Consider the following 24,937-nt stretch of genomic DNA (forward strand, 5'->3'; position numbering starts at 1 on the left):
GGTAGACTGGCAGCTCTGTACAGGGAGTGACCCATGGTAAGCTGGGAATGGCTTCAGAAACCCATAAACCCTGAACAGGATAAGTGGTTTTGGAGGTTGTTATTGTTGCATATTGTGCTTTCTGAAAGGCAATTTACACATTTGCCAATGTTTAGCCATCAGCCCATAGATGTAAGCCACATCTCCATGCCTCACTGCTTTTTTTTTCCTGATTTTCAGGATTCATCAGGTATTTATCAGTACCTGTTACACCTGGAGTTTGCAAGACCGTCAAAAGCAAGTTCTGTAAACCGGAGTTTTTCCTCCTGTGCAGGGTTGATCGGCGAAGCTAAAAAAAAACAACCCATGAGTCTCCAGCACCCCCCCCCCCCATGCCCAACCGGTAAACTCCTGATGTAAACTAGGTCGGCGCAAAGAGCGAGCGAGAGAGGGAGCGATGCTGCTGGGAGCATTGAATAATTCAGCCCCGTCCACTGAGCTCTGATAACACCAGCCAAACAACAGCATCTGCGCGTACGGGCGACGCGAGACAGCCGGAGAACAGAATCAATTCAAACAGACAATGCATTGCATCATGTTTGGTGTCAGATAGCCTCAGCTGCTTTTTTTTGCTTTTTTTTTTATACCTGGGAAGAAGACATGTCAAGCATGGCTGAGCGAGCTCCAGAAGGACACCTTTCTTTCAAAGTGGAAGACATACTTTTATAGGTTTCTCCTATAAACACACATATTAGCATATTTCTAGAGGTATACAGTGATTAGTGTGACGTTACAAGCCCTCTTCAGGACATCTTTGACGAGAAAATGTCACGAAGTGAGGAAATGCGAAGATGCCCCTCATGTAAACCCCCGTCGTAAGGCTTTGATCAGCATAACTTGCCATATGTCAGCGTATGTTTACTGCAAGCCCTATTATGTGCAGAGGTTGTTAACTTTTACAACCTCTTTTGAATGACGGGGGAAATGCATACGTCTTCACAAAAAACTGTTGAGGAAATCTCCTTTTTTTTCCCTCTCTCTCTCTCTCTCTCTCTCTCTCTCTCTCTCTTTCTGCCGTGTCTGCCGGATCCCACTGAATTAGATGTGGATGCAGACGTGCTCATAAATCTTACAAACACTGAGCTAACGTGTTTCAGACTTGCTTACCTGGTGTAATTTATCAAAAACGGGCGACTCTATCCCACACAGAGCACGCCCTTCCGCGTCAGTGGCTCCCGGCAGCCGCCGGGGTTTAGCGTTGGGAGCGACAGCAGTACATCAGGCCGCGGCGGCTGTCGAAACCGAGACGAGACAGTCGAAACGCTCATCTCAGCCGTACAACACAGACACTGTGGTTGGTTTGATGTCTTCTTACTTGAGATATCTTTAGGAGTGTCAGTTTTACTTTAGAAAAACTACAACATACATCCTACTGTGAGTTCATAAATCTGTGTATTGTAATCCTATTTTAAAGGTTTAACCTTAATCTAACACTTGAGTTAATATTCACTTAACATCTGTAAGTGTTGCTGTCAGTTTTAACCTCTCTGCAATAGTTCATGTGTAAATCAGAGCTCGGTGTGACACGATGACGCCTGTTTCCCATGTGTACCGTTTTTCCAGGTTACAAGGTAATCTATTGGACACTGGTTTTTACAGCAATAGCATCATATAAAAGTGTTTACGGTGCATCCAGCAGCAGAGGGAGGGGTGTGAACTATTCGCTCCAGGCCTGCTGGGTTTCCATGCAATGCCATTATATCCATGAACTCTATTTAAGTCTGGCTGAAAAATTAATGAAATCAGAAAAACTGCATTAATTTCTTCATACCTTTTTCTCATTTTTCTTTTTTTTTTTGACAAATTGTGGCACAATATTGAGAAACTTGGAGCAAAAACAATGCATGAAACTGTAACCAAACTATAAAATGTTGTCAAAGCCAGAGTGAGGTTATTGTTGCTACAGCACATGAAAGACGGTAGAATCGAAATACCGTGACTCAAATCACATTCTAAGAGAAAGTCTCTCATATAAAACTCTATTTGTTCCTTAAAATGGGAACAGCACCTAACAGGATGTTTAGTGGCAAGATTCAAAATGATAAATAATTGATGGTATACGTTGCTATAAATAGACATAACTTCAAAACAAGCATTTAATTAAGAGGTTTCTTGCAAAAAAAATAAAAAATCGCCAAGTGCTTCTGTAAAACAGCTTTTAGGGCACAAACTCTCCCCACACCTTCATATATACGATTATGATATGCAAGATATCCTAAACTATTCCCTCTGACAGCGGATGTGTTGGATGAACGTCGAGAGCGTAGAAGAAAAACATCTTCGGGGCTCGGGCATACTGTAAATGACAGTCGAGTCTCAGCATTGACTCCAGCTACATGTTAATTAGGGGAAACATTTTGTCAATAATGCTGCTGTAATCACACTGGAGTAGATCCGCTCCCCAGAGTCTAATCTGTGAGCACGAGACGCAGCCGAGGGATCCGAGAGGAGAGCCACTCTAATAAACAAGGAATTACCTCAATGCCTCCACATGCTAATGCCTGATAGTGAAAGTTTATATGTGATGTTAACAGTGTCTCAGAACAATAGAAGGGATGTTTTTTTCTTCTTTGAAAACGCAGCCCCGGCTCAGGTCTCTTGAAACCTTTCATTCTGACAAATAATCATGGCGCAGTTCACTTTTTTGCACCAACAAAAATAACCTTTAAACAGATGTACTCCTTCTTTGAAAAGCTGAGAGCGAAGCCACAACTCTCCAGACTCTCTAATTAGAGTGCAGCAAGTTAGGAGATCAGGGGCTGAACAGGCGCGTCAGACCGGCTTTTAATAAAACTATGATCTGACAATCTGCGTTATAGGATAGAAAACTCTTCATTTTATCTTCGGCTTTCAGAATTAGCTCTCAAAAACCTGAAGCTTGCAGACTTTACGAAAGGAGTTTCCAAAACATCTCAAAATGTGCAGGAGTTTGTAATTTCACTGGGATTTTGAACTCTGAAAAAGTGTGCACAACTCCTTTTCGTGAAAGAAAGAGTTGTCAATAAAAGTGTCTGAAAGTTGTTTTCAAGTTGGTTTCTGGGAATTAGAAAGTGAGAGGAACAAGCCTTCAGCATGTCAGTTAGGAGGAATTCGTCCAGCAGCTTCTGTTTTCCTTAACGTCTGATGACTCCTGGACTGAGGAAAGTTGTGTTTTTATAATAAGAATTCTTGTTGATCTACAACTTAAAGTCATGTGCAATTAATAATGTGCACTTCATACTATTTGCTCTGCAATTATATTATATAAATTGTTCTGCATATATTTTATTCTGTATATAAAGTGATAATTGCTGGCCTTTCTTTTTGCACCGACATGAACTGTGCTCCTGTTCTGTTGTCCTAATTTACAAACGTGAACGTGCAATAACAATTTAGATTGTATATTTTGTTGACGAAATATTATGTAAATAGCAAGCTTGAATTTCTGTGTGATTCCAGGTGAAATCAGAAACTAATTTGCATATTTTCTTGCACTTTTTTGTCTTCAATTAGTTTGAAATTATAGCTTTTCAGTGGAATAGATGCTGTAAATTTATGTTCATGGAGCACATGTTGAGAAATCCGTAAGGAGCGTGACATCTTCGGTCGCTAAATCTCACTCAGAAAAAGGAAACAGACTTAAATAAAATTCAGGGCCTGTAAAACAAATACATCCTCTTCATTGGATTCTCATTTTTACTTCTCTTCAGCCTTCATTATCTGACTTCTCCTTTAATGTATTAAACTTACCTAGAAGTTTAAATTGAATTTAATTTCTAATTCAGTTCACTGGTGCTGTTGCAATGTACTTTAAAGCGAGAATACCTTTAAGGGTTATAAAATTAAACAGCAGAAGACTGATTATGTAACATTATGTCACATTATAGACGGAGGGACACAATCCAGCTACAGTCAAAGTTTTGTTTTGTTTTTTGTTTTTGTTTTTTTGCAAGTTGTCCGCATGGATATCTAAAGGGTGCATGATAATAAAACCCAAGTTACCTCCTTCACCACCTCCACAATCACTCTCTCCCACACAAGTCCTATTTTTTTTTTTTTTTTTTTTTTTAAACTGGAGTCTGGATGCTTCCCCCTCACTCGCCCTCTCTGTCACATCGGCTCTGGACTGTCACAGAAACAGCCTGTGATCCAAACCCCTCTCCTCCTCTCTTCACTTACAGAAATACCACATACGGTTGAAGTCCTGGACCGTATTTTTAGACTGGCATAGACAGGGCCGATAATGATGGCAGCCATCAACAGTCCCCCATTATGTAACATGGGAAAAAGGTGGGGGGGGGGGTGCAGGTGCACATGCATGACACTTTCCTCCACGGCACACCATACTTTCCAACACGCATCTGGCAGGCTTGCTCGGGGGTCCGCAGGTACAAGCAGTCACACACGCTGTAAACAATGAGGCGTGGACTGTATGTCATCCTGTGCGTCCATGCAGCGCGGTGAAAAGCGATCTTTCAGCGGCCCACCACATGCTCCGCCGTCTGGAAACCCTCCAATGTGACTGCTCACTCACCTCAGTCAGAAACAAAGATTTTGATTTCAAAAAAATTGCTGAAAGCTTCTTATAAGTTCTCGTAACGTCACATCATCAGTTTACATTTATAGAAACTTTGAGACGATCTAAGGGCTTTTTTTTTTTTTTTTTTTTAAGGCATTTGACATATCGTAGCTCTTTCTTCAGCCTGATCAGTGAAAATACACGAAGCAACCTGCAGCCTGTCAGGACAGTGGACAGCTTTCTGTTCTCTTCTACCTTCAAAATGTGTTTGGTCTAAAAATATCCAGGGAGAAAAAAAAAATCAAGTGTTTTTTTTTCTTTTATATTCTTTGTACTCTTTTGACAGAGTGAAGGAAAGACAGGAAGAGGTGCTGATCTGGAAGCAAGATCCCAGCTGTGTGACTCCGTCCTAAAGTAACTGTAAGTCATTTATTCTTCAGATAACAACAACAAAAAGAAAGAATAGCTTTAAATGTGGCTCTCCTGAATTAATGTGCCAATGCTTCCCACTAGTGGAAAACTGCAGTAGTTGAAGAAACTGACATGTTTAATTAAGTTGTATTATTTCAACTCCTTCAGCTGAAATAATGTCAACGCTGGTTGGGGTGGCGAGGTGGTGCAGCGGTTAGCTCTGTCACCTCCAGAATACTAAAGCTCAGTTTCAGGACAAGAGCCTCCCTGAGTGGAGTTTTCTTTGGGAAATTAGGATTTTCTGCAATCTGAAGAAAAATCGTGACTACATGAGAAAAACCGTCCATATGAGAAGATAAATGTGAGTTAAAAATTACACCGTTTCTTTGGGGGAGGAATTTACCATCTCTGCCTCTCAGTGTTTCATTTCGTCTCGACTCGTTGCAGCAGAACTTTACAAATGCACAAAGAGAACACAGTGAGACGGAGAAGGGATGTCTCAGAATGCTACAACAGCTTTACCTTGGCGAATTCTCTCCACATCAGCGCTGGACCCAGAACTCGGCTGAGGCAATGCTTCACACACACTTCCTCCAATCGACACGACACACTGGGAATCTGGAACAGTTTGGCCAAAAAAAAAAAAAAAATACAACAACTAAAACAAGAGAATCATTCCAACCTGGGCTGTGGAGGCCGAACCGTGTTTGCATGAGTCTGAGAACCAATGAGAGAGAAAAGACGAGTGTGATGATTAGTCTGGCTGAAATTTGAAAAACACGAGATATAAATAACACAAACAGATCAAGACGGAGTTAATCAAACAAACTGGAATAAACAAGCCTGACACTTTCTATTTGACACATTAGGATGCTGACAAACAAGCCAAGTATAATGCGAGGATTGATTGCTGGGAGTTTCTCTCTAAATTAAGCCTCTTACCTGGTAGGTAATTAGGAAGTGAGCAGATGCTGGTATTGAGCGCTTTGAGCGCCTGAGAGAGGCAGTAATTGTTTTCTGTTGATTACATGGCCTTTTGACAGAAAAATGGGTCACTGCTGCAGTGACCACTAACTCGGAGGAAAAGACCTTCCAGCCGGTGCAGAGGAGAGAGATTCAGCTCGAACGTGTGCAGGTTCCTTTAACGTTAACCTAACTTTTGAAATCATTTACAGTAAAACAACTCAAAGTCAAAAACAGCTTTTCTTGCTCTGGTATAGGAGATGTTTATGTTCATAATTACAGCAAAACTCCTTCCTCGACATGTGGAAGACCTTTTGTGCTATAATGATCTTTTTTTTTTCCTCCCTGGCTGCCATTCAGTAAAGCAAACGCAGAACTTTAAGACCTTTAAGAGCTTTTTCCCCCCAATTTCCCTCTCCATGCTGATTGGCTGCTCAGCAGTGCTGTGGTTAAATGTGCTTCCTTTCAGGTCATTATTGTTTGAATTTCTTTTGAGACTAAGCCAAGTCAAGCTCTTTAACAAAAAAAATATACTTATGTAACCATGGAAAACTCTTAAAGAGAACCAGTTCACTGTATTCCAGTTAATCTTCATTTTAAAAGGATTCCTTGTGTCTGCTTAGTCACAAAAACCCAAAGTTGACATGTGTTTATAAGACTCATCTGTCTCATCTGAAATGTTAAAACGCATAACAAGTCGTTACTTTCCTGTTCAGGAGCTTTCTGTCAATATGGAAGATTGTTTTCTTGAATTCTGGCTCCATCTCCTGGTAAAATTCACGAGACAAAGAAAAACCACTTGTCCTGCAAACGCCCCTCAGAGTAACACATCAAGTATCTTAGTAGACACCGAGAAGACTTTTTCTCACATTTCTTAGCAGCTTCATCCTCAGGACGTGCATTAAATGGTGTAATTTATGGATGGTGACCCAGCAGATTAAGAAGGATCGCTCAAAGACAAACAGAGATGCCCCTCGTTCTTTGACCGCAATTGAACTTTTCTTGGCTGCGCTGACGGTTGTCCTGACAACCTTATGTCTCCGTTACAATATCCCCTGTGTGTCGGCTCCCCTCATCTGTCCTGATGATTATGTCTGTGCAGGCCGAGCCTCGGCGGACCGGGTTTTATCTCCATGCAGGAAAGCCACTTTGGTTTTTCTCCCAGTGTAGAAATATCTGTAATGCACAAAAGATGAAAATATAATGCTTCAAAGTCACAGACTAAAGTTGCACACACAGAACAAACTTTTATATATTTTGAATAGATGCTTCAACACTGAAAAGACAGATTAATTGTGAAAATTGTGCTTGTTTTTTACTCACATTTAGTGGATTTTATCCATATATTCACACTCAGTAGTTTCACTTGTTGTTGCACACATGCAGTTGAGTCATAAATAAAAGTTCTCACACATGTTGGCCTGCTGTTGGAGGGGAGATTAACATATCTGCCTCCAATGCTGTTAAAAAGCAGCTGACAACACGGATTTTGAGAAGGATGTGACATAGCTGCAAAACTATTCCAGATCTGGAAATAGCTTTTATAAAGCTTTTTGTTCTCCAATTCGACAAGTTTCCAAGAGTGATGGAGGAATATGCTTGGAAGGAGGGAGAAGTCAGAGAAACCACAGTTATGTAGCAAGCTGGGCTGTGGCCTCCATCCTGCAGCGGATCCTCCCCCTCGTCTGGAAGCTGTTGAATTTTCCTCCAGATGTGGCCGCCTGATCTCTATAATGATACACTGCTGCAGGCTGAGAGGAACAAAAAAAAAAAAAACAGGGGTAGGACTGAACAAAAACAAGCAGCAAGCCTGGAATCTAACATCGACTGTGTATGTTTTCTTTTGGGGACAAAAAAAATGCATTCAAGCAAATCTTTTGTATAAAAACCATGGAATTGTTTCATAATCATTTGATTGTGTCAGGTTTGTTTCTTTTTTTGTCAGTTTTGTCGTGAAGGTCCTGCTAACAATCTAGAGGTGAGCCCATCTGTAGACTCGTACAAGCAAAAGTAATCATGGAAATACAATTCAGGCAGTGTTTTCTCTTATTAAGATATCTGCAGAAAAGCAGCTCTGTGCATTTCTTTTGCTCTCTGGCATGCAGCACATGTGAACGCGTGAAGAAAGCCAGAATCTCAACCACAGACATCTGGGACTGGCCTGGTCTCTCTCCCCCTTCTTTCACTCTCACAGCTTAGTCAAACGACAGGTGTCTTTGACTTGGTCGTCTTCCAGCAGGAACAGGTTGCACAGCTGTCTGACACACACACACACACACACACACACAAGAGTAAGACGCACAGAGAAAAGAGGCAACTAATGAAAGATGGCAAACAACATTTTTACTGGGGTGGGCTCTGGGTGCATGTCGGACAGCCCTGGCTTCGCGGCGCTCCTGCTGTGTCTTTTGTATGTGCAAGTGGACCTAACAAAAGCTTCTTGAGGAGTCTCTGGGAAGCCCAGGCTGTTGGAAAGGAATGCCCCCTCTCTCTCTGGCCCAGTCTTAATCAGTCACCACAGCCTCCCTCACAGGATAACTATGGCCTCACAATAAAACTTATTATATGGATACAGAGAGCCAAAGAGATGGACATGCTGCTAATGTGATACAAGTACATCTAAATTCTCAAGTTATCAGTTTCAAGGACATGTTGAAATTGTGTGTTTTATTATTTTTATATGTTTGAATTGAATCTTGAATGGCTAAATAAATCCAGAGAGAGACGTTCTGCAGTAAAAGTGGAAAATTGTTTTGTCCAGTAGAAATAATGGCAACCCAAACGTACGTGTGTGTGTGTGTGTGTGTGTGTGTGTGTGTGTGTGTGTGTGTGTGTGTGTGTGTGTGTGCGTGTGTGTGTGTGTGTGTGTGTGTGTGTGTGTGTGTGTGTGTGTGTGTGTGTTCCCCTATAAGAAGGCGGAGTTTTCTCCCTGGGGTCCTGAGCCAAACCGTGTTATGTAACGGATACACTGTTTCCCATCCTGATTTGGACTTACTTGAGAGTTTACGGGCTGTGCGTCAGGCTGCAGTCCGTGCACTGGACGTGGAGCACGCGGTGGTTTGTGGATGCGTCTGCAGAGAGATTCACTAAGAAAAGCTTGTTTTTAACCAGGTAACTGTCTTTACTGTCGTAAACCTAATTGAAAACTGACCTTAAACTGTGCCAAGGACCATGCCTTTGGCGGTTAATGTTCAACTCTAGCTGCGCCTGAGGAGGGGTCTGGGTTTGGAGATGGTAGTTTGACTCCGGAGACGCGCGGACATGGGCACCGGGACAAGCCGAGGGAAGAAAGTGGCGCCGGCGTGTGCCAGCGAGGCGAGCGTCGCCAAAACCGGGTCCGGCGTCGCTTCGCCCAAACGGGACACGACTTTATTCAAGCCTCTCAAAATCCACGCGATTTTACGCAGCGCGCGTAATCGCGCGCAGCCGGACTGCCACAGCGAGGGACAGGAGTCCGACCTGTCCGCAGAGGACGAGGACGTGGACGGAGAGCTGGACACGGTGCTGGAGGACTACGGGGAGCGAGGTGAGAGGGTTTCTGTGAAGAAAACTCCGACGAAGAAATCCTTCATGAGGTCCAGGACGTACGGACTGTGCCACTTCGGAGGAGGAGGAGGAGGAGGAGGAGGAGGGGGGGAGGAAGAGCGAGCCGCGGAGCCACGTGTCCAACACAGCGGGACTGCTGGTGTAAACAAAAAGAACAAGACGCACTCCGAAGAACACACATCTCCGTGTCCCAAGCAGCGCAGTGTAAGAGCATTTCTATTGATTTGCTCCATGATGACTTGTTCAAGATGCAAAAAAAAAAAAAAAAAAAACCTTACTCTTCAATATAATTACATATGAATTTGTCTTCAGTTCGTTAATGTAACCTTTGCTTTGTGTGTCAGTCCTCCTCACAGGACTTCTTGACAAGAGGGGCTTTGTTTGGAGCTGTTCCCACACCAGAAAAACAATCGTAAGTCTTATTCAATAATTGATGTCAGAGCTCAGTGGAGTAATAAAACGAGAAGGGTCGGATCGAATTCTCCTTTTAGGGATCGAATACCCTCCCATTATACTCAGGCACACTAGAATTGGCAGACATCACAGGAAAGACACTGACACAAGTGTTTGTAGAGGTGAGTGAGAATAAAGCAAGGAAGAAAACTACACTATTTCATCTCTAATTACCAGTTCTGCACCGTAAAAAACCCAATTACCAAAACATTGACTCAATTAGAAGATTGCTAAGGCAAGTTGAAATAGACCATTGGCTCAAGTGTTGTTATTGGGAAAGCCAGTTAATAAATGTTTGTACAATTATTCATAAAAAATATTGAGTCAGGTGATAAATTGTTGTTGGGTGAACGCCAACAATGGCTGATATTGACTCAACTAACATACAGTAATTGAGTGAATGGATTGGACAAGTTTTGCATTTGTTGACTGAACAAATGTGGGCGGCGTCATTTGCGGTAATGAACTTCGAGCAAAGGAAGTACGGCAAAGCCACAAAGTTTGTCGACACGGCCTCACGGAGGGACGAGGAGTGACAGGTAAGCAACACTGTGCGTTTGCTTATTAACATTGTCAATCTCTGAAACCAGAGTCAAAAGAAATTTGTTTTTCTGTGGAATCTGTTCTTGGGGGACTGTAACATTTTTTGCTTGCTAGCTAGCCAGTTAGCTTGGGTAGCCGGGCAGCTAACTTACATATTACCCCTCAAATTCATAAGGTCAATGTTTAGCCAGCTAACAGCATTAGCCGTCTAACAGCGCCCGAGGCCCCACGAGCAGCACGTCCGCACGTTAGCCAAACCCGCGGGGCAGGGTTTAGCTAAAGCTAGCTCCGGTCCCGCGAGCGGCACGTCCGCCTGCTAGCTGACGCTTGCTCCTGTCCCGCGAGCGGCACGTTCGCCCGTTAGCCGGCTAGCTGACACTCGCCCCGGCGTGGGCATAGCAGCGCCTCTGTGCGAGAGCTGTTGGCGGACGAACACCGTCAGCTCGTTGGCCAGCTCGCTCTAGCATAGATTTATAATATGGTTTTGCCTGGTAAACAGCCTAGCAAGCAAACCATCAGTCGGGAAGCAAACGTCTCGGCGGGAAAGCTAGCTTTGAAGGCTTTAATAAGGTCAGCTTTTCTAGCATTTGTATTTATATCAATACTTGCTCTGGAAGTAGCTGTAATCCTGTCATTCTCAAACCACTGGGTTCCCTTAACTCTGACAAAGTACAAATTGAACTAAATGGACCCCAGTCCCATTAAAGTTGTTTGAATATATAATGGTATAATGGACAATGTTTTAGCCAATGAATGGCGTGATGCGAGCGTCAACTATTGGTCCTCTGACATGTCAATCACGCTGAAGAAATGCTTGCGTCACGCCGTCAAGCGCGCTCGTCGGAGCAGCAGAGCAGGTAGGACGGTCTGGCGCATGCGCGTTTTTCAATAAGCGAGTAACAGACGTTTGGCTTCGACTTTATCGAGAAAATCCTCCATTATACCTTTAAGGAAAACACTTTTTCCTAACTTGTAAGGGTCATTTCACAGTCTCCTAAAGCAGTGGCTCCCAAACCTTTTTGCCTGTGACCCAAAGGGGAATTATGACATTTGCCAGGACCCAAACTAGTGAAAACAACAGATCTACAAGCCCACAACACATCATGAAATAAATTGGCTGTGCCGTTCTTTGGCTTCCATCTTAACTTTTTATTTTGGCATCTCTCTACTCAGGGCAGTTTCTTCTGCTTGACACAGTTTCTTCTCATTGACTTGCACTACCCTGTAAATATCTGTCGCATATCTATAGTTATGTATCTTCTCCCTCAGATGAAAGGTCGTTGCTGAAGATGTGCATGTCTCCACAATCAGCCAGAGATGGCCAGCCCTATTCCTGTTGGGTCAGGTAAGTTTGTGTATGTTTTACTTTGTTCCTTCCACATAAAATGTCACACAACTGAGACAACCATATGCACTGGAGAGGGGTGGAACTAACTGTAGGTGGGAAGAGAAATCAGATGTAATGATTTTGTCAAGAGGAAGTTAGACTAATATTTCTAGAAACACAGAATAAACACAAAAACAACACCAGGGCCATGTTTCTTATACCCTAACATTAAATAAAGGGTCTGATGCCTCAAAGGTGGAATGGCCCTTTAAGCCTGGTATTGAAGATGGTCACTCTGATCTGTCCTGAGCAAGTGACGTGATGCTACATCTGTGGTTTTTGCTATGATCTGTCTACAGGTTGTACATTCACAAGTTGTCTCTTCATTATCTAATTGTTTTGCAGGTACATGCAGAATTCAGAAGAGTAACAGGAAAAGAATTGATGGAAACGTTCTTCCCCTCCTTGGATGAGCACACCAGAGCACACCGCACCGTAGCTCACCACCCCACTCAAGTGACACTAAGGAGTCTGTTGGAGTACCGAGACGAGCAGGTAAGATGGAAAATAACAGACAAATGTGTCTTCATCACTTAAACCCTACTGGGTGTCCGGAGTCCCTCACGATTGAAAATAGTGTTTTCTGTTATTGTGGGTAAAGCTTCTGCTGAGAATAGCTGATCGACAAGCTCACAATGTCACATCGTGAGCTTGTCAGTCTGCTATTTTCAGTAGAAGCTGTTTTCAGTACACTGTACATACAGTAGATGTATGTATGCAGTTACAATGAATCAGCCTTTAGATTCTAGATGTGAAATGAGCTGCCTGCCCACTCCATTCCCACACTATGACTGAAAGAGTCGACATTGTAAAAAATTGTACAGTGACAGCATTACATTGTTGGTTTTTGTTTTAATTTAGAACTGTTTACTTTGTTTTCATGTTTAAGCACTTTGAGTTTACACGTCTTGTATGAAATATGCTGTATAATGTACATGTATGAACAATATGCATGTGACTTGACTTGTCCTGTGTATCCAGACCACAGAGATCGTTAAACATCGGAGGGTGGTGGCTGTCAAAGGGCTGCAGTATTACCTGGGGGAGAAAACCGAGCTTTTCAAGACCTGCCAGGTAAATCAGCATTTCAAGGAGAACATCCATCTGTCCATCAATATCATTTGGATATTGTTTTTAATTTCCTTTTTATTAATGTGCTCCATCTATAGCCAGACGGTGTTTACGAAGCCTCAAGCCCCGTGCCAATGGGTATCCTGGAGATTGTGGGGCCTCCGGGAGGCCTGGAAGCTGCGCCATTGCTACATCCTTACGAGCCTTGAACCCCAGACTTTCCTTTACAGCTTATACTGTCAGCTATTGGTGTTGCTCTGTTTTGCACTCTTTTCAAATGTTGTGTAATTTTTTGAATTTGAATTTAAATGTTTTGTTTTGTACACAGAAAAATAAACATTTAAAGTAAATTTGTCTTTATTAGTCTTTAATTAGGCTATATTTTATGTTGAGTATATATCATTTAAATATTAATTCATGCAGTCATTATTATGTTATTCACTCAATTATTACTTTATAGTTGTAATGACTAATAAGTCCTAGTTGAGTGAGCACATGATGTGGAATATGACATGGTGTCAACTCATTTGTTTCAATTGGCTCAGTTAATAAGCCAACAGTCTTTCGTTCTGTCAACGATTATTAAGCAATTGGCTGAATTAATAGCCAACGAAGAGTTTTTCGTTCAGTCAATGTTTTTAAATAGTAATTGTGTCAACTCAAAACATTTCGTGAAACGCTTCACCCTATGAATAATCAATTCAACCAATTTTTTTTTTAATACAGTGTGTGCCATCCATGGTTTGATATAATGGCACATCTAAAAGCTACAACTTTCAAGCACACATGGCTTTTCTGCCTTTTTTCTCATCAGAATGTCATACTGACATGTTTCTCCTCTCTCCAGGACTTTTGGCAGCTGCCACAGCTCCTCTCTGGCCATGCCAGTCATCCTGTACGACGGATCAGAGGAAGAGCTGATGGACACTATTGAGAGGGAGTTTAGCTGACCTCCAGCTGAGAACGCTGTCGTCGTGCTGCTGGAGTTTTCAGCAGCCTGGATGGAGTGAGATGGCTTGTAGACAATATTTCTTAAAAGAGAGAAGAAAAAAAAACCCAGGGCTTACTTGGACAGATTTCTCTACAGGGAATTCTATGATCTGTATTCATCGCGCTGCCTGGATACATGCAACATTGTTTGGATTAAACTTAAACAGCCCCTACCCCGGCCTTTGCATTTACCCAAGTCTTATTTAACGACAAGTGGCAGTGTAATTGCAGGGTTATCACACGGGCTTGAACAGGTGCCAGGAAGTTCTCTGTTAACCCACCGAGGCCTCCTCGGTCTGTTGTGTGCAGCAGCAGGGTGTCACTGTCATCCCCTCTGTCCTGTCTGGCTCCCACAGGGCGTGCGCTCACCCGTTACCCATTACTTACATTGCTTCATCTTCACGGGTAAATGAGTGAACACAGATGTTGGAAACTCAATGATTTGGGCGAACATTTAGTTGCAGAGTTTGAATCTTTAACCGTTTTGGGCGCACAGTGCTGTTCTTTATACATCCACGGCGGCCCTGGAGAGGTATGTTTACATAAGGTTTCCTTCCTGACCACAGTTCCTGCACTTTTCCACCCTTTAGAAGGAATGTGTGGCACAAGAAGAGAATTCTGCTCACATTTAAACAGTGAAGGCTGCTGCCACCCAGTGGCAGGATGCAGTAACTCTGTACAATTCCACGACCGCGATCTGTCAACAAACGGATCTGCCGCTGACAATAAGATCATTCAGAATTTTCTTTTTTGAATAAAATATCTAAGAAAAAAACAAACCTGTTTATCTTACTTTTTTTTTACAACAACAGTAACCTTCCAAGTTAAGTCACCCATGTGTTGTAAAAAAAAAAACTCAACAGACAAAAGCCTTTCGAAGTGCCTTTTAATCATGAGCCATCTGTGTTAGTGAATGTTTCACATTAAAGACTGTACAAAATAAAATGTGCATTTGTAAAACAATAAAATACAGCTACATTAAATATTTTTTTGCACAATATATATGTAAAAAAAATAATGTTCAAACCAAAGTTTGCTGGAGGCAGTGCAGTACCTATTAAGTACTTTTATGGTAAAAGTAAGTGTTTGATATTGCACTGTTGTTGGCATTCTTGTTGTTTTTTTTAACTCAGGTTTGGCTTCTTTGAAGGCCTGTAGAAAGACATCCTCTTCTGAACTGCCTTCTGCAGCTTGGGAGGCAGAAGAGGGAGCTGGTTTCTGAGCTTCTCCGAGTTTCTCACGTCCTTCGCGATGTAATCCTCACAAATCCTGTCGGGAGGGAAAGTCACTGGTTTCTGTTTTGGTCAAGAAATGCTCATTTCAAGCATTGTGACCCAAGAAGCATGACAGCTTTAAAACAGAAAATGTGTGTTTCATTAAAGGAAAATGATTTTTTTTTTTTGTTTTTTGTTTTTTTACCTAAACAGAGGATATGGCTGCATCTGGAAAACAAGTGCATCGTTGCAGTGGCCCTGAAATGAAACATGGAAAGTTTTTACCGATCCATTCAGTTATTTGACATATTATATAGTTTTTATGTTAGCAACAATACAAATCGATAGAGAAGATGGGTTATTCATATTGGAAAATTTTATCTTCAGTTTAGTGGAAATTCAAGGTCAGCGTCAAATATTGACTGTATACAGCTGTTTCTACAGAACACGTCATGTAAATTGTATACATGTAGTGTTTTTTGCTGACATGACTTCACTTTAACGTTAATCTTATCATTACAGATAACTTCAGCCCTTTTAGCCAGTTACCAGGTATTCTTATCTGTTATCTTTCACATGTTTTTAAATTCCATTTTGAGCTTGTTTGTTTCTGAGTGATGTACTTTGACATGTGATGATTGCCGGAGCATTCTGAAAACCTTTCTGTTTTTCATGTTTGTTTTTTAACGTCTGCACTGTCTTGTGTGAGCACTCACAGTGTCGACCAGCAGGATGTAGTCGCAGCTTCCGCCAAACACGATGACATCTGAATCTTTCCCCGGACACGCAGTGTGCCACAACCTTAGAGAGACAGAGAAGAAAAAAAAACGTTTAAAATCCGGTAACATTTAAACCTTCGAAAGGCCGATCAATGTCAAGAGCATTTAGTTACAATACTACCACTGAAAATACTTATACCTTGGTTTATTCTTAAAAGGGTGCTCAAATTCTGTCCATTTCTTTGTTTCAGTGTCGAGCAACCAGCCATCACCTGATGAAAACAGTAAGAATTATCATCAGGTGGTCAAAAGAACAATTAAAATGACCATGAAGCCACATTTGTCTCACTCATGGGTTTGCAGTCCACACTGAGACCTCCAAATAGGAAGAGGGCGGTATCTGACACTGCTGTGAGAGTATGCCAGGACCTTCCCACTGGAATGGAGGAATCTGGGACTCTGGAGAACATATTTAGAATTTTAAGAGCCATTAATGTAATACTGCTCAATAATGTTATGATTGTGACCATTTAATGCAATAAAGCTCATAACGCAGTAAGTACTCTTGATGGCATGTTAATAACTCTGATTTTCAGCACACACGTCATGCATAACATGCAACGGATTCTGTATATTTCCTTCAACACAGCAATAAAACAAACATACATACATTTCTGACCATGCCCACGATTCAAGGTTTAGGCAATGGATGTCACTTGTCCTGGTTTCCTGTATTAAAACATAATAATAATATTACTGTTTGTATCTGATAGCCGTTTTAATTTTAATTTAAGTCGGGCTCTCACCATGACTCTACCTCCACAGACGTAGCCTCTACAGCCCAGGGTGGCGCTGGCGTGGGCTGCTCTCGGAGCGGGAGCGCGGCCCTGGAAGCACAGACATCCACTGGATTGACATCGGGCTAAATGTTGCATTTCATATGTTATTCATTCACAGGAATCCCACACGAGTGGGCCGACCTGGATTTTTGGTTCACTCCATGTGGATTGTGCAGGATCAAATACATGAACTTCATTGTTCCAGCCCCAGAAAACATCTTCAACCTGCCAACAACAGAACGGCCAAACACGGGCAGACGTCAATCTGGTTTCAAATACTTAATTATTATTTTTTTCACGACAGGGAGTCAAAACAGATTTACAGTCAAATTCAAATAAAACCAATACCCATGATGTTTCGTCTATGATGAAGCTTCTGTTTCTGCTGTCAACATCAGTCAACAGTTTGTGGCCATATCCACCAAAGTAGATGAGTCTGGAGAAAATCAAACAAAACATTAACACAAATACTGCCACAGCCTGTACGTTTCTATTCAGCCATTTCTGTTAGTCAGACGTGGGTATTTTTTACACAGGATCTCTTTTTTGTCACAGCTGAGACTCGAACATGTGTCCCACACACTGAAACTGATGCATCACCAAAGAGGACAATGATATAACTGTCATAAAAGCACAAATAGCAGTCACTCAGGTCTTTTTTCCCCATTTCAACATATATATATATGTATGTGGTGTAAAAACACAAACTGTATTTTTGCATGTCCAACATTGTTTGAGATTTTAAAAAAGCAACTTGAACACAACTGAGTATGGATCCAGGACAAAAGAAACAGACAGATGAGGTTTTGAACCTATTATTATCCGAGCAGTGCGTTTGATCTGCTAGGCCCGTCTGAGACAAACAGCTTGGAAATGACCTCTTCTTCAAAATGCTTTTTTTTCTTCCAAGAAGCAGTAAAATCTGTTCAACAACAGCAGAAAATGCAACAAAACCAAAGCTAAAGCTTTTCAAAGATGGCAAACTTTTCTAAACGTGTAAAAACTGGTCCGAAATGTCCAGCAATCTGCACACATGAAGCAGCAGTTCATTGAGTCAAATATATAAAATAGAGCAGATTGAGTAAAATTCCTCCTTCCTTACCTCCCACCATGAACCCAGCAGGATAATTTGTCTCGAGGTGATGGTGCAGAACCAAACTCATGCATGATCTTCCTCCACGTATATTTACCGTCGGTCAGGTCCACACAGTAAATCTGTTTAAAGGCATATTAATCCAGTCTTAACCATGAAGTCAGGTTGTGTAAACAGTGAGTTACTTCTATTCATATCTAACGGTGAGGAACTTTCATCGTTCTCTTCCATAATGTTCATATTCCCAAAGCCTTTTATGTAATCTCCGCCCTGAATCAATGTAATCAATTGTATCGCAGCAGTGGCATTCATCTCACTTGATTGGTTTGTCCATTGTCATCACAACCTCCAAATATGTACAAGTGTCCGTCCAGGGAGCTGCCGCAGGTCCCCGACATGGAGGGAGGGACTTCTCCTTCCATGTGAAACACTCTCCTTCAAAATAAAAAGACAAAGAAATAAATATAAACACTTAAGAGCAAATAAATGTAAATGTGAATTTTACTGACTACTGACAGCTTGAATTTGTTTGGCCTTCTCACCATGTACCTCCCTCCAAGTCATAAACCCAGATCTCATCGCTGGGTAGAAACACCTCGTCTTCAGCAATCGACTGTTAAAGAAAACAAACACGTTTATCACAGTAGAATAAATAATGCAGCAACTATGAAGTTTATTATTCTAATGTCACAAAATAATTGCTCACTTCTGTATTTTCCCCCCAATGGATCCAAGTTGTGCATTACAAAAATACTGAACTTTATTCTCCACGACTGTTGAATGTATGAAATGATATTGACAACTGATGATTTAGTAAATAGCTATTAAATAAAATGAACAGTTACAAATTGTTAAACATAAACACTGCACCCTCAATACCAAGGAATAGTTTTACTCTCCTTTAAGTTATTGTGTTATATGTTATCTCTTTGGCAACTTCAATAGTCAAGGTGTAACAATGGCTTAAAAAACATGTATAAACACAATCACTGTATGCCCATACAGTGTTTCTCAAAATTGTTAACAAAAACCTCATTCTTTTTTTTAATTAATAATTATAATTAATATGTTACTGTGGTACTGTTGATTATAACAGGTCACTGACAGGTGTTCACTATGTACTCATGATACACAGTGACAGTTCTGATTCATTGGGTTGAGCATCCATCTTTAAATACTGCAAAAACAATATAATATTGCAGAAGAATTGGTTGAATATAAAGCTGTAATAAATGGAAATAAAGAAGAACGTGAACTTTAAGATGCAGATAGTGCTGAACATTCCTCTTTTCTCTGTTCTTGTCAGAACAGGTCCTCCTGTATGTTGTGAACGTCTCACCATGTATCCTCCCCACACGTACAGCAGGCTGCTCTCCACCACCGCCGTGTGTCCGCTCCTCTCCCGGGCGACCAGCTCCGAGCAGTGCCTCTCAAACTCCTCATCCATGACAGCGTGCTGTGAATACAAACACAGGATCAGTTTCACACATGATCATGAGGCTGTCACGTTAGGGGACACACAGCTAACAACAACACACACAGCACGAGCAGTACGAACACTCCCCGCGACGATACTTTATGAAAGATACTCACAAACTACAAAGCTCTTTCAGTGGTCGTGTGTTTTTCTCTCATATTGAGACCAGCAGACGCTTTTGATAGCTGGATGGCAAGCACAGTCCGAGTCGCCTCGTTGCGATCAGCTGTTTAAACCAAATACTAAATAAAACAGTACTTCCGGTTCTAGCTGGTTTTCAACATAAACGTCATTCACGCGCCACATGACGCAAAGAATTAAACATTACATTTTGATAAATCCTGTCGATATAAGCTAAACCATAGGGACTAGCGTACAGAAGCTTAGACAATGATTTAATTAGCAGAAAGCGACTTTCTAAATTTCTATTAGATTTAATAATTTCATTTTTTAAGCATTTTCTGCTTTTCAAGTTGGCTGAACCATGACCCAAAAATAATTCCATGACCCAAAAATAATTCATCATTTATAACTGAACTGACCATAACTTAAATGGATACTTATTCTCATATTTATCAAATCATTTTTTTAAATGTTGTTTTTACTCTCAAGGAGAGATAAATAAATGTTCTGAGTCATTTAAAGAAATGTTTTCCCCCAGTTTGGTATGTGCCCATTTGAGACATGTCAAACTAGATGAATTAAATAGAGTAGAGTAGAAATACATTTTTAATCTCGGAGAGAAGTTCTTTTAAAGGGTTTGGGTAAGAACTTTTGGAGAGTATGTTGGGAAGAAAAGTTTGCTAAACAAGGGGAAAAAACTAAACGAATTATGTAGTACTTCAGCAACTAGTGGCACGCTTTCTATAAATTAAAAATCTTAACATCCTTTTTTGTCTGTTAATGTAGTTTATTACGGAGACTCTGCCTTGTACCTTTATTTTGAATCCGTGGTCTTAGCGGAAGTGACGACATGTTTGCGGAAGGTGACATTACGCGCCAAAGCTTGAGTGTTGTGGGAAGAAGGCACGATGGAAATCTCCCGGAAAATAAAGACAAAAGTGTCCTCCGGCTTTAAAATGCGGGGGCTCATGCTGCGACCGTATGTATTTCTTTCAGTATGTTCATATCTTTGCTGATGTTGAAGTCCGCGCTTCCTGTCTTTCTGTAAGAGAACAAAGTGCTTTCAGTCAACAGCAGCAAGCGGACCTCTTGGAAATCATAGTTTTACACGCAACCTCTTGTTTCTGTCGTTTTTTGTTTTTTTTTTACATAATTCCTTATTGTGTTTTCATACAGTGATGCAAGCAAGTACCTTGTGGAAGTGCTGGAATCTGTTAGCTCCTCTGAACTGGAGGATGTTATTGAAAAGGTCCTGGATGCAGTGGAAAAGCAGCCACGTACGTTCAGTTTATCCCATCATACTCGGTTATATGCAGAGTTTGCATGGTGTCACCAAGGTGTGTTTTCCTGCAGTGTCTTCTAACATGATCGAGCTGTCAGTGGTGGAAAATGCCGTGCAGGACTGCTCCCAATCCTGTGATGAAGCCATGTGAGTTGAGCTTGAGCTCTCTGAATCATCAAAATGTGTTATTTGTTAGGTATGTTTTAAAACTTTACACGTGTAACTGCTTTCATAGAGATTGTGCAGTCCATTATACTGACAAAATGATAAAGTTACAAAAAATGTCTGTGGCTTTGAAGTATCAAGTATTGTAACACATTTATTAATATTTCTAGGTGAATAAAAACTATATTCACCATCCATCTGCTGTCCCACTTTGTCCAGTTCAGCCGGTCTGTACTTAAACGTAAATCCCTGCTGTGGTGTGTCAGAAAGGAAACTGGATCTAGGAGTAGAACATCGATGAATGGAAGCAGCTTTAACATTATGATTCATTGACGTGAATCTGGATTTTATCTGACAAAATTGAATGAATTCTTTCAAAAGTCAGAATATCTTTTCACCCTTTTCCATCATTGAGCAAAACACAATGGTATCTAATGCTGGTCTTAATTTCATAAGCTGTACAGGCATTGCATTTTGCACACAGACTCATACACTCATGTGTACCTGAAGGTTTTATAAAGTTAGTGTAGGAAAAAAGTATTGGTCAGTGACTTGTATCAAAGTCATGGTGCTGGTCCCTGTACAGGAAGCGAGCATGTCACAAAGATAAAAGCTCTATAAGAATGAAGAAGAGCTTTAACCAAAAGACATTTTTAGTTTAACTAAATACTATTTGAGTGATCATCATGATTGTGCTGCAGAGAAACACTTTATGAACTGTATTTTTTTTTTTTTCCTCCAGAGATAACGTTTTCAACATCATTGGGGCCTTCGATGTGCCCAGATACATTTACAGTGCGGAGAGAAAGAAATTCATACCGTAAGTCAAGAAAAAAAAACATTTCTTCCTTCTTTTCTCAATGTCACAGTGTTTGTTTTAATTTGATTCAGTCAGTACCTTCATGCCACCGTCTTTGGACCTACATTAAAAACAAAAACAAAAGTTTTTAATTTGTACTTGCATGTAAACTGAATTAGAACATGTAGCTTTTTTGCTTTGTTAGCATCGGTATGACCAGCCATCCGGCCCCCAGTCTGTGTGGCTCGGCCAAGGACAAAGCCGAGCTCTTCAGGGAGCGCTACACACTCCTCCAGCAGGTCGGTGAGCTCACACACCACTGCAGATGGACAAACTGAACCAGCTGTGATTGCTACCGTTTCAATTTATTTATTTATTTTTTTTAATACAGCGAACGCATCGACATGAGCTCTTCACTCCACCTGCCATCGGAGCTGCTGTGGAAGAGGGCCAAAACAAATTTCAGGTATCAGGTTTGAATCAATATTGTTCACTGAGTTAATTATAAATTCAGTTTTTCAGACGTTCTCTTGTTGTTTTTGTTCTAGCTGAAGACGATTGAAGCGCTGCTGGGTAGCACAGCCAAACTGGGAGAGGTGATCGTACTGGGGATGATCACACAACTGAAAGAGGTGACGATAACATGAAGTTTTCATTCAGTTTTTCAGTAATATATTGCTTTACTATTGAATTTCATACTAATGTAAACTTTTTCAGGGTAAATACTACCTTGAGGACCCGAGTGGAACAGTCCAGCTGGACATGTCCAAAGCAATATCCTTTTCAGTGACGTGCCAACAACATGCGTTTCATCAACACGATACGGCTGTTCAAAGAGTTAGAATCCTTAGTTTTGTTCTCACCAGTTTCACAACGGCCTGTACACAGAATCCTGCTTCGTCCTGGCAGAAGGTAAGATCATCTTAAACTACCTCTAGAGCGCTGCATGGTGGTGCAGTGGGTAGTGCGTCTGGTTCGATTCCATGACTAATGAACCGGCTGTTTTCACCCAGTGTTAGTGGTATAAAGTCAGAACATGACTGGGGTTGCTCTGTTTCTCAGGCTGGTACGAGGACTCAGTTTTCCACGTCAATGGCTTCGGTTTCCCACCAACGGAGCTGTCATCCGGAACAAGGTGCGTATAATATGTAATGTTATTTAATTTCATTATCATGGTGTTTTATATTCAGGTGAAAACCGTCTTCGTTGTCCAGGATTCCTCGGAGGAGTTTCTGCTTCTTACAGTCTTGTCTTTGCGTTGATTCAAGGGCGTACTACGGCAACACAAACTTCTTTGGCGGCCCGTCCACCACGTCGGTGAAGGCTTCTGCCAAGCTGAAGCAGCTGGAGGAAGAGAACGAGGACGCCATGTTTGTGATCGTGTCTGACGTCTGGCTGGACAGTGTGGAAGTGATGGAAAAGCTCAACATCATGTTCTCAGGTTTGAAATGGGGACTGTTTCCTGTCGGATTCACTCATGTGGAGCAGCTGTCATTTACACACTTTTTTTCCCTCTTTCTTTAACAGGATATGCGGCCATGCCTCCCACCTGTTTTATCTTGTGTGGAAACTTCTCCTCTGCTCCTTATGGGAAAACACAGATCAAATCACTCAAAGGTGAGAGTTTTTTCTCATCTTGAACCTTTTGGATGATTGAGCTGCTCGTTCTGCACCAATCATTTGTTCCACCACATATTTCTGTTTCCTCAGAATCGCTGAAAGCCCTCGCTGATGCTATCTGTTCGTACCCGAGCATTCACAGCAGGTAAAATCTCATAAAGTATTCACTGTGGTCTGAGCTGGGTTGGAGATATTTCACTCGGATCTTACTCCTTGTGACCCTGCAGTAGCCGCTTTGTGTTTGTTCCTGGTCCTGAAGACCCTGGTCCAGGCACCATCCTGCCCAGGTGAGGCAGCCTTTATATTTGTGTCCCTGAAGAAGACCTCTGATTGTTTCGTGGGCGTATTTCCATAGAACTGTGTTGCTGGATGACCTTATTATAGATGAATGTTTCTCCTCAGGCCTCCTTTAGCAGACCACATCACAGAGGAGTTTAGGCAGAAGGTGCCGTTTTCTGTCTTCACAACCAACCCATGCAGGTGAAACACTTCACTGAGCAATGTTACAGGTAGACACATTTCCTAAACTGATGCAGAGAAAGAGGCTCGCTGTCTGTTTTCCTTGCAGGATCCAGTACTGCAGCCAGGAGATCGTCATCATGAGAGAGGACCTGGTCAACAAGATGTGCAGGAACTGCGTCCGTTTGCCCAACAACAGTCTTGACATCCCAAACCATGTGAGTCTCCAGGTTTTTTTTCCTTTGTCTTTGTCAGTTTTCCTGTGAGTAACATTAGGAAATAGATTAAACTTTCTTCTCCTCTTCATCTGTAGTTTGTAAAGACCATCTTATCCCAGGGCCACCTGAGCCCACTGCCTCTGTACGTCAGTCCTGTATTCTGGGCCTATGACTTCTCCCTGCGGGTCTACCCCATTCCCGACGTCGTCGTCTTCGCCGACAAATACGACCCCTTCAACATCACCAACGCTGGCTGCCTCTGCCTCAACCCGGTAAGGACCAGGTTCAGTTACTCTTCAGCAGAAAGCAGCAGGTCTTTGAAAAGTCATCCTCTCTTGCGTTCTGCTTGCTTTTGGCTCATTTCTTCAGGGATCGTTCCCCAGGAGTGGCTTCAGTTTCAAAGTGTACTACCCATCCAACAGAACTGTGGAGGACAGGTGCTCCAAAATCATTTTTCTTCTACTTGATATGAACAATATTCCTGAATCAATCTACTAAACTGTGATTCTTATCTTCACAGCAAACTTCAAGGGCTCTAAAGACCACCATGGATTCACAAGTGGACCAATACTTAATGTTGAAAATTATCAAGTACTCAAGTCATTGTATTGATATTTGTGTAAAATCTGCCTTGTATAATAAAGTTTTTACTGTTGTGTCAGATTCCAGAAGTGATTTTTGTTGTCAGTGTACTCTGGTAGCTCTCCATTAGTTTAAGGTGGTGAGGTCAGGTTAGCTCTAACTCCGTGAAGGTCAGATTTACAGATTTGAAGTGCTGTGAATGTCAAAAATTTTCTTCAATCCTTTATAGTAACGAGGATGAGACAGCCCCCAGGGAGGAGGTACAGCGTCCGACTGCGTGGTGTAAGGATGATAACCTACTTCTTAATACTGCCAAAATAAAAGAGCTTATTGTGAACTTGAGGAAGAAAAGGAGGAGGCAGCACAGTCCAGTCCACATGTATGGGATAGCTGTAGAAAGTACCACTTCACATAATCTAATAACCTTACAGGACCAATAATATTAT

The 24,937-nt window shown here is 41.6% G+C and overlaps 3 protein-coding genes across 6 annotated transcripts; 2 read left to right on the forward strand and 1 right to left on the reverse strand.

The window, feature by feature from the left end:
- Nucleotides 1-8,886: 8,886 nt before the first annotated feature.
- On the forward strand, nucleotides 8,887-14,995 carry LOC115407075 (uncharacterized). 3 transcript variants are annotated; one of them, XR_003933589.1, is made up of 6 exons: nucleotides 8,887-9,661; nucleotides 9,802-9,869; nucleotides 11,723-11,798; nucleotides 12,186-12,335; nucleotides 12,822-12,914; nucleotides 13,010-13,441. XR_003933589.1 is itself a non-coding variant. In XM_030117434.1 (3 exons), the coding sequence occupies exons 1-3, from the start codon at nucleotides 9,173-9,175 to the stop codon at nucleotides 13,859-13,861; spliced, it is 648 nt and encodes a 215-aa protein (XP_029973294.1). In that variant the 5' UTR covers nucleotides 8,887-9,172; the 3' UTR covers nucleotides 13,862-14,995. The 3 variants fall into 3 exon arrangements, 2 of the variants coding, with proteins under 2 accessions (XP_029973294.1, XP_029973293.1); XM_030117434.1 differs by lacking the exons at nucleotides 11,723-11,798; nucleotides 12,186-12,335; nucleotides 12,822-12,914; nucleotides 13,010-13,441 and adding an exon at nucleotides 13,771-14,995; XM_030117433.1 differs by lacking the exons at nucleotides 11,723-11,798; nucleotides 12,186-12,335; nucleotides 12,822-12,914; nucleotides 13,010-13,441 and adding an exon at nucleotides 13,759-14,995 and having other exon boundaries at nucleotides 8,888-9,661.
- Nucleotides 14,773-19,497, reverse strand: LOC115407074 (kelch domain-containing protein 1). 2 transcript variants are annotated; one of them, XM_030117431.1, is made up of 14 exons: nucleotides 19,360-19,497; nucleotides 19,106-19,222; nucleotides 18,309-18,379; nucleotides 18,084-18,201; nucleotides 17,776-17,888; nucleotides 17,022-17,109; nucleotides 16,815-16,898; nucleotides 16,641-16,721; nucleotides 16,505-16,563; nucleotides 16,184-16,293; nucleotides 16,034-16,106; nucleotides 15,832-15,916; nucleotides 15,321-15,373; nucleotides 14,773-15,170 (listed from the first exon to the last, which is right to left on the reverse strand). In XM_030117431.1, exons 2-14 carry the CDS (start codon nucleotides 19,211-19,213, stop codon nucleotides 15,026-15,028), a joined length of 1,188 nt encoding a protein of 395 aa, XP_029973291.1. In that variant the 5' UTR covers nucleotides 19,214-19,222; nucleotides 19,360-19,497; the 3' UTR covers nucleotides 14,773-15,025. The 2 variants fall into 2 exon arrangements, with proteins under 2 accessions (XP_029973291.1, XP_029973292.1); XM_030117432.1 differs by lacking the exons at nucleotides 19,106-19,222; nucleotides 19,360-19,497 and having other exon boundaries at nucleotides 18,283-18,353.
- Nucleotides 19,498-20,224: 727 nt separating this feature from the next.
- Nucleotides 20,225-24,567, forward strand: pole2 (polymerase (DNA directed), epsilon 2). The gene is made up of 19 exons (XM_030117028.1): nucleotides 20,225-20,345; nucleotides 20,543-20,643; nucleotides 20,720-20,795; nucleotides 21,556-21,633; nucleotides 21,818-21,911; nucleotides 22,004-22,078; nucleotides 22,161-22,244; nucleotides 22,330-22,386; nucleotides 22,476-22,524; nucleotides 22,675-22,747; nucleotides 22,881-23,053; nucleotides 23,140-23,229; nucleotides 23,323-23,377; nucleotides 23,460-23,519; nucleotides 23,635-23,712; nucleotides 23,801-23,909; nucleotides 24,005-24,181; nucleotides 24,279-24,346; nucleotides 24,430-24,567. The coding sequence occupies exons 1-19, from the start codon at nucleotides 20,275-20,277 to the stop codon at nucleotides 24,446-24,448; spliced, it is 1,587 nt and encodes a 528-aa protein (XP_029972888.1). The 5' UTR covers nucleotides 20,225-20,274; the 3' UTR covers nucleotides 24,449-24,567.
- The last annotated feature ends 370 nt before the right edge of the window (nucleotides 24,568-24,937 follow it).

This window comes from Salarias fasciatus, chromosome 19 (assembly GCF_902148845.1).
Source record: "Salarias fasciatus chromosome 19, fSalaFa1.1, whole genome shotgun sequence".
NCBI classification, from domain to species: Eukaryota; Metazoa; Chordata; class Actinopteri; order Blenniiformes; family Blenniidae; genus Salarias; species Salarias fasciatus.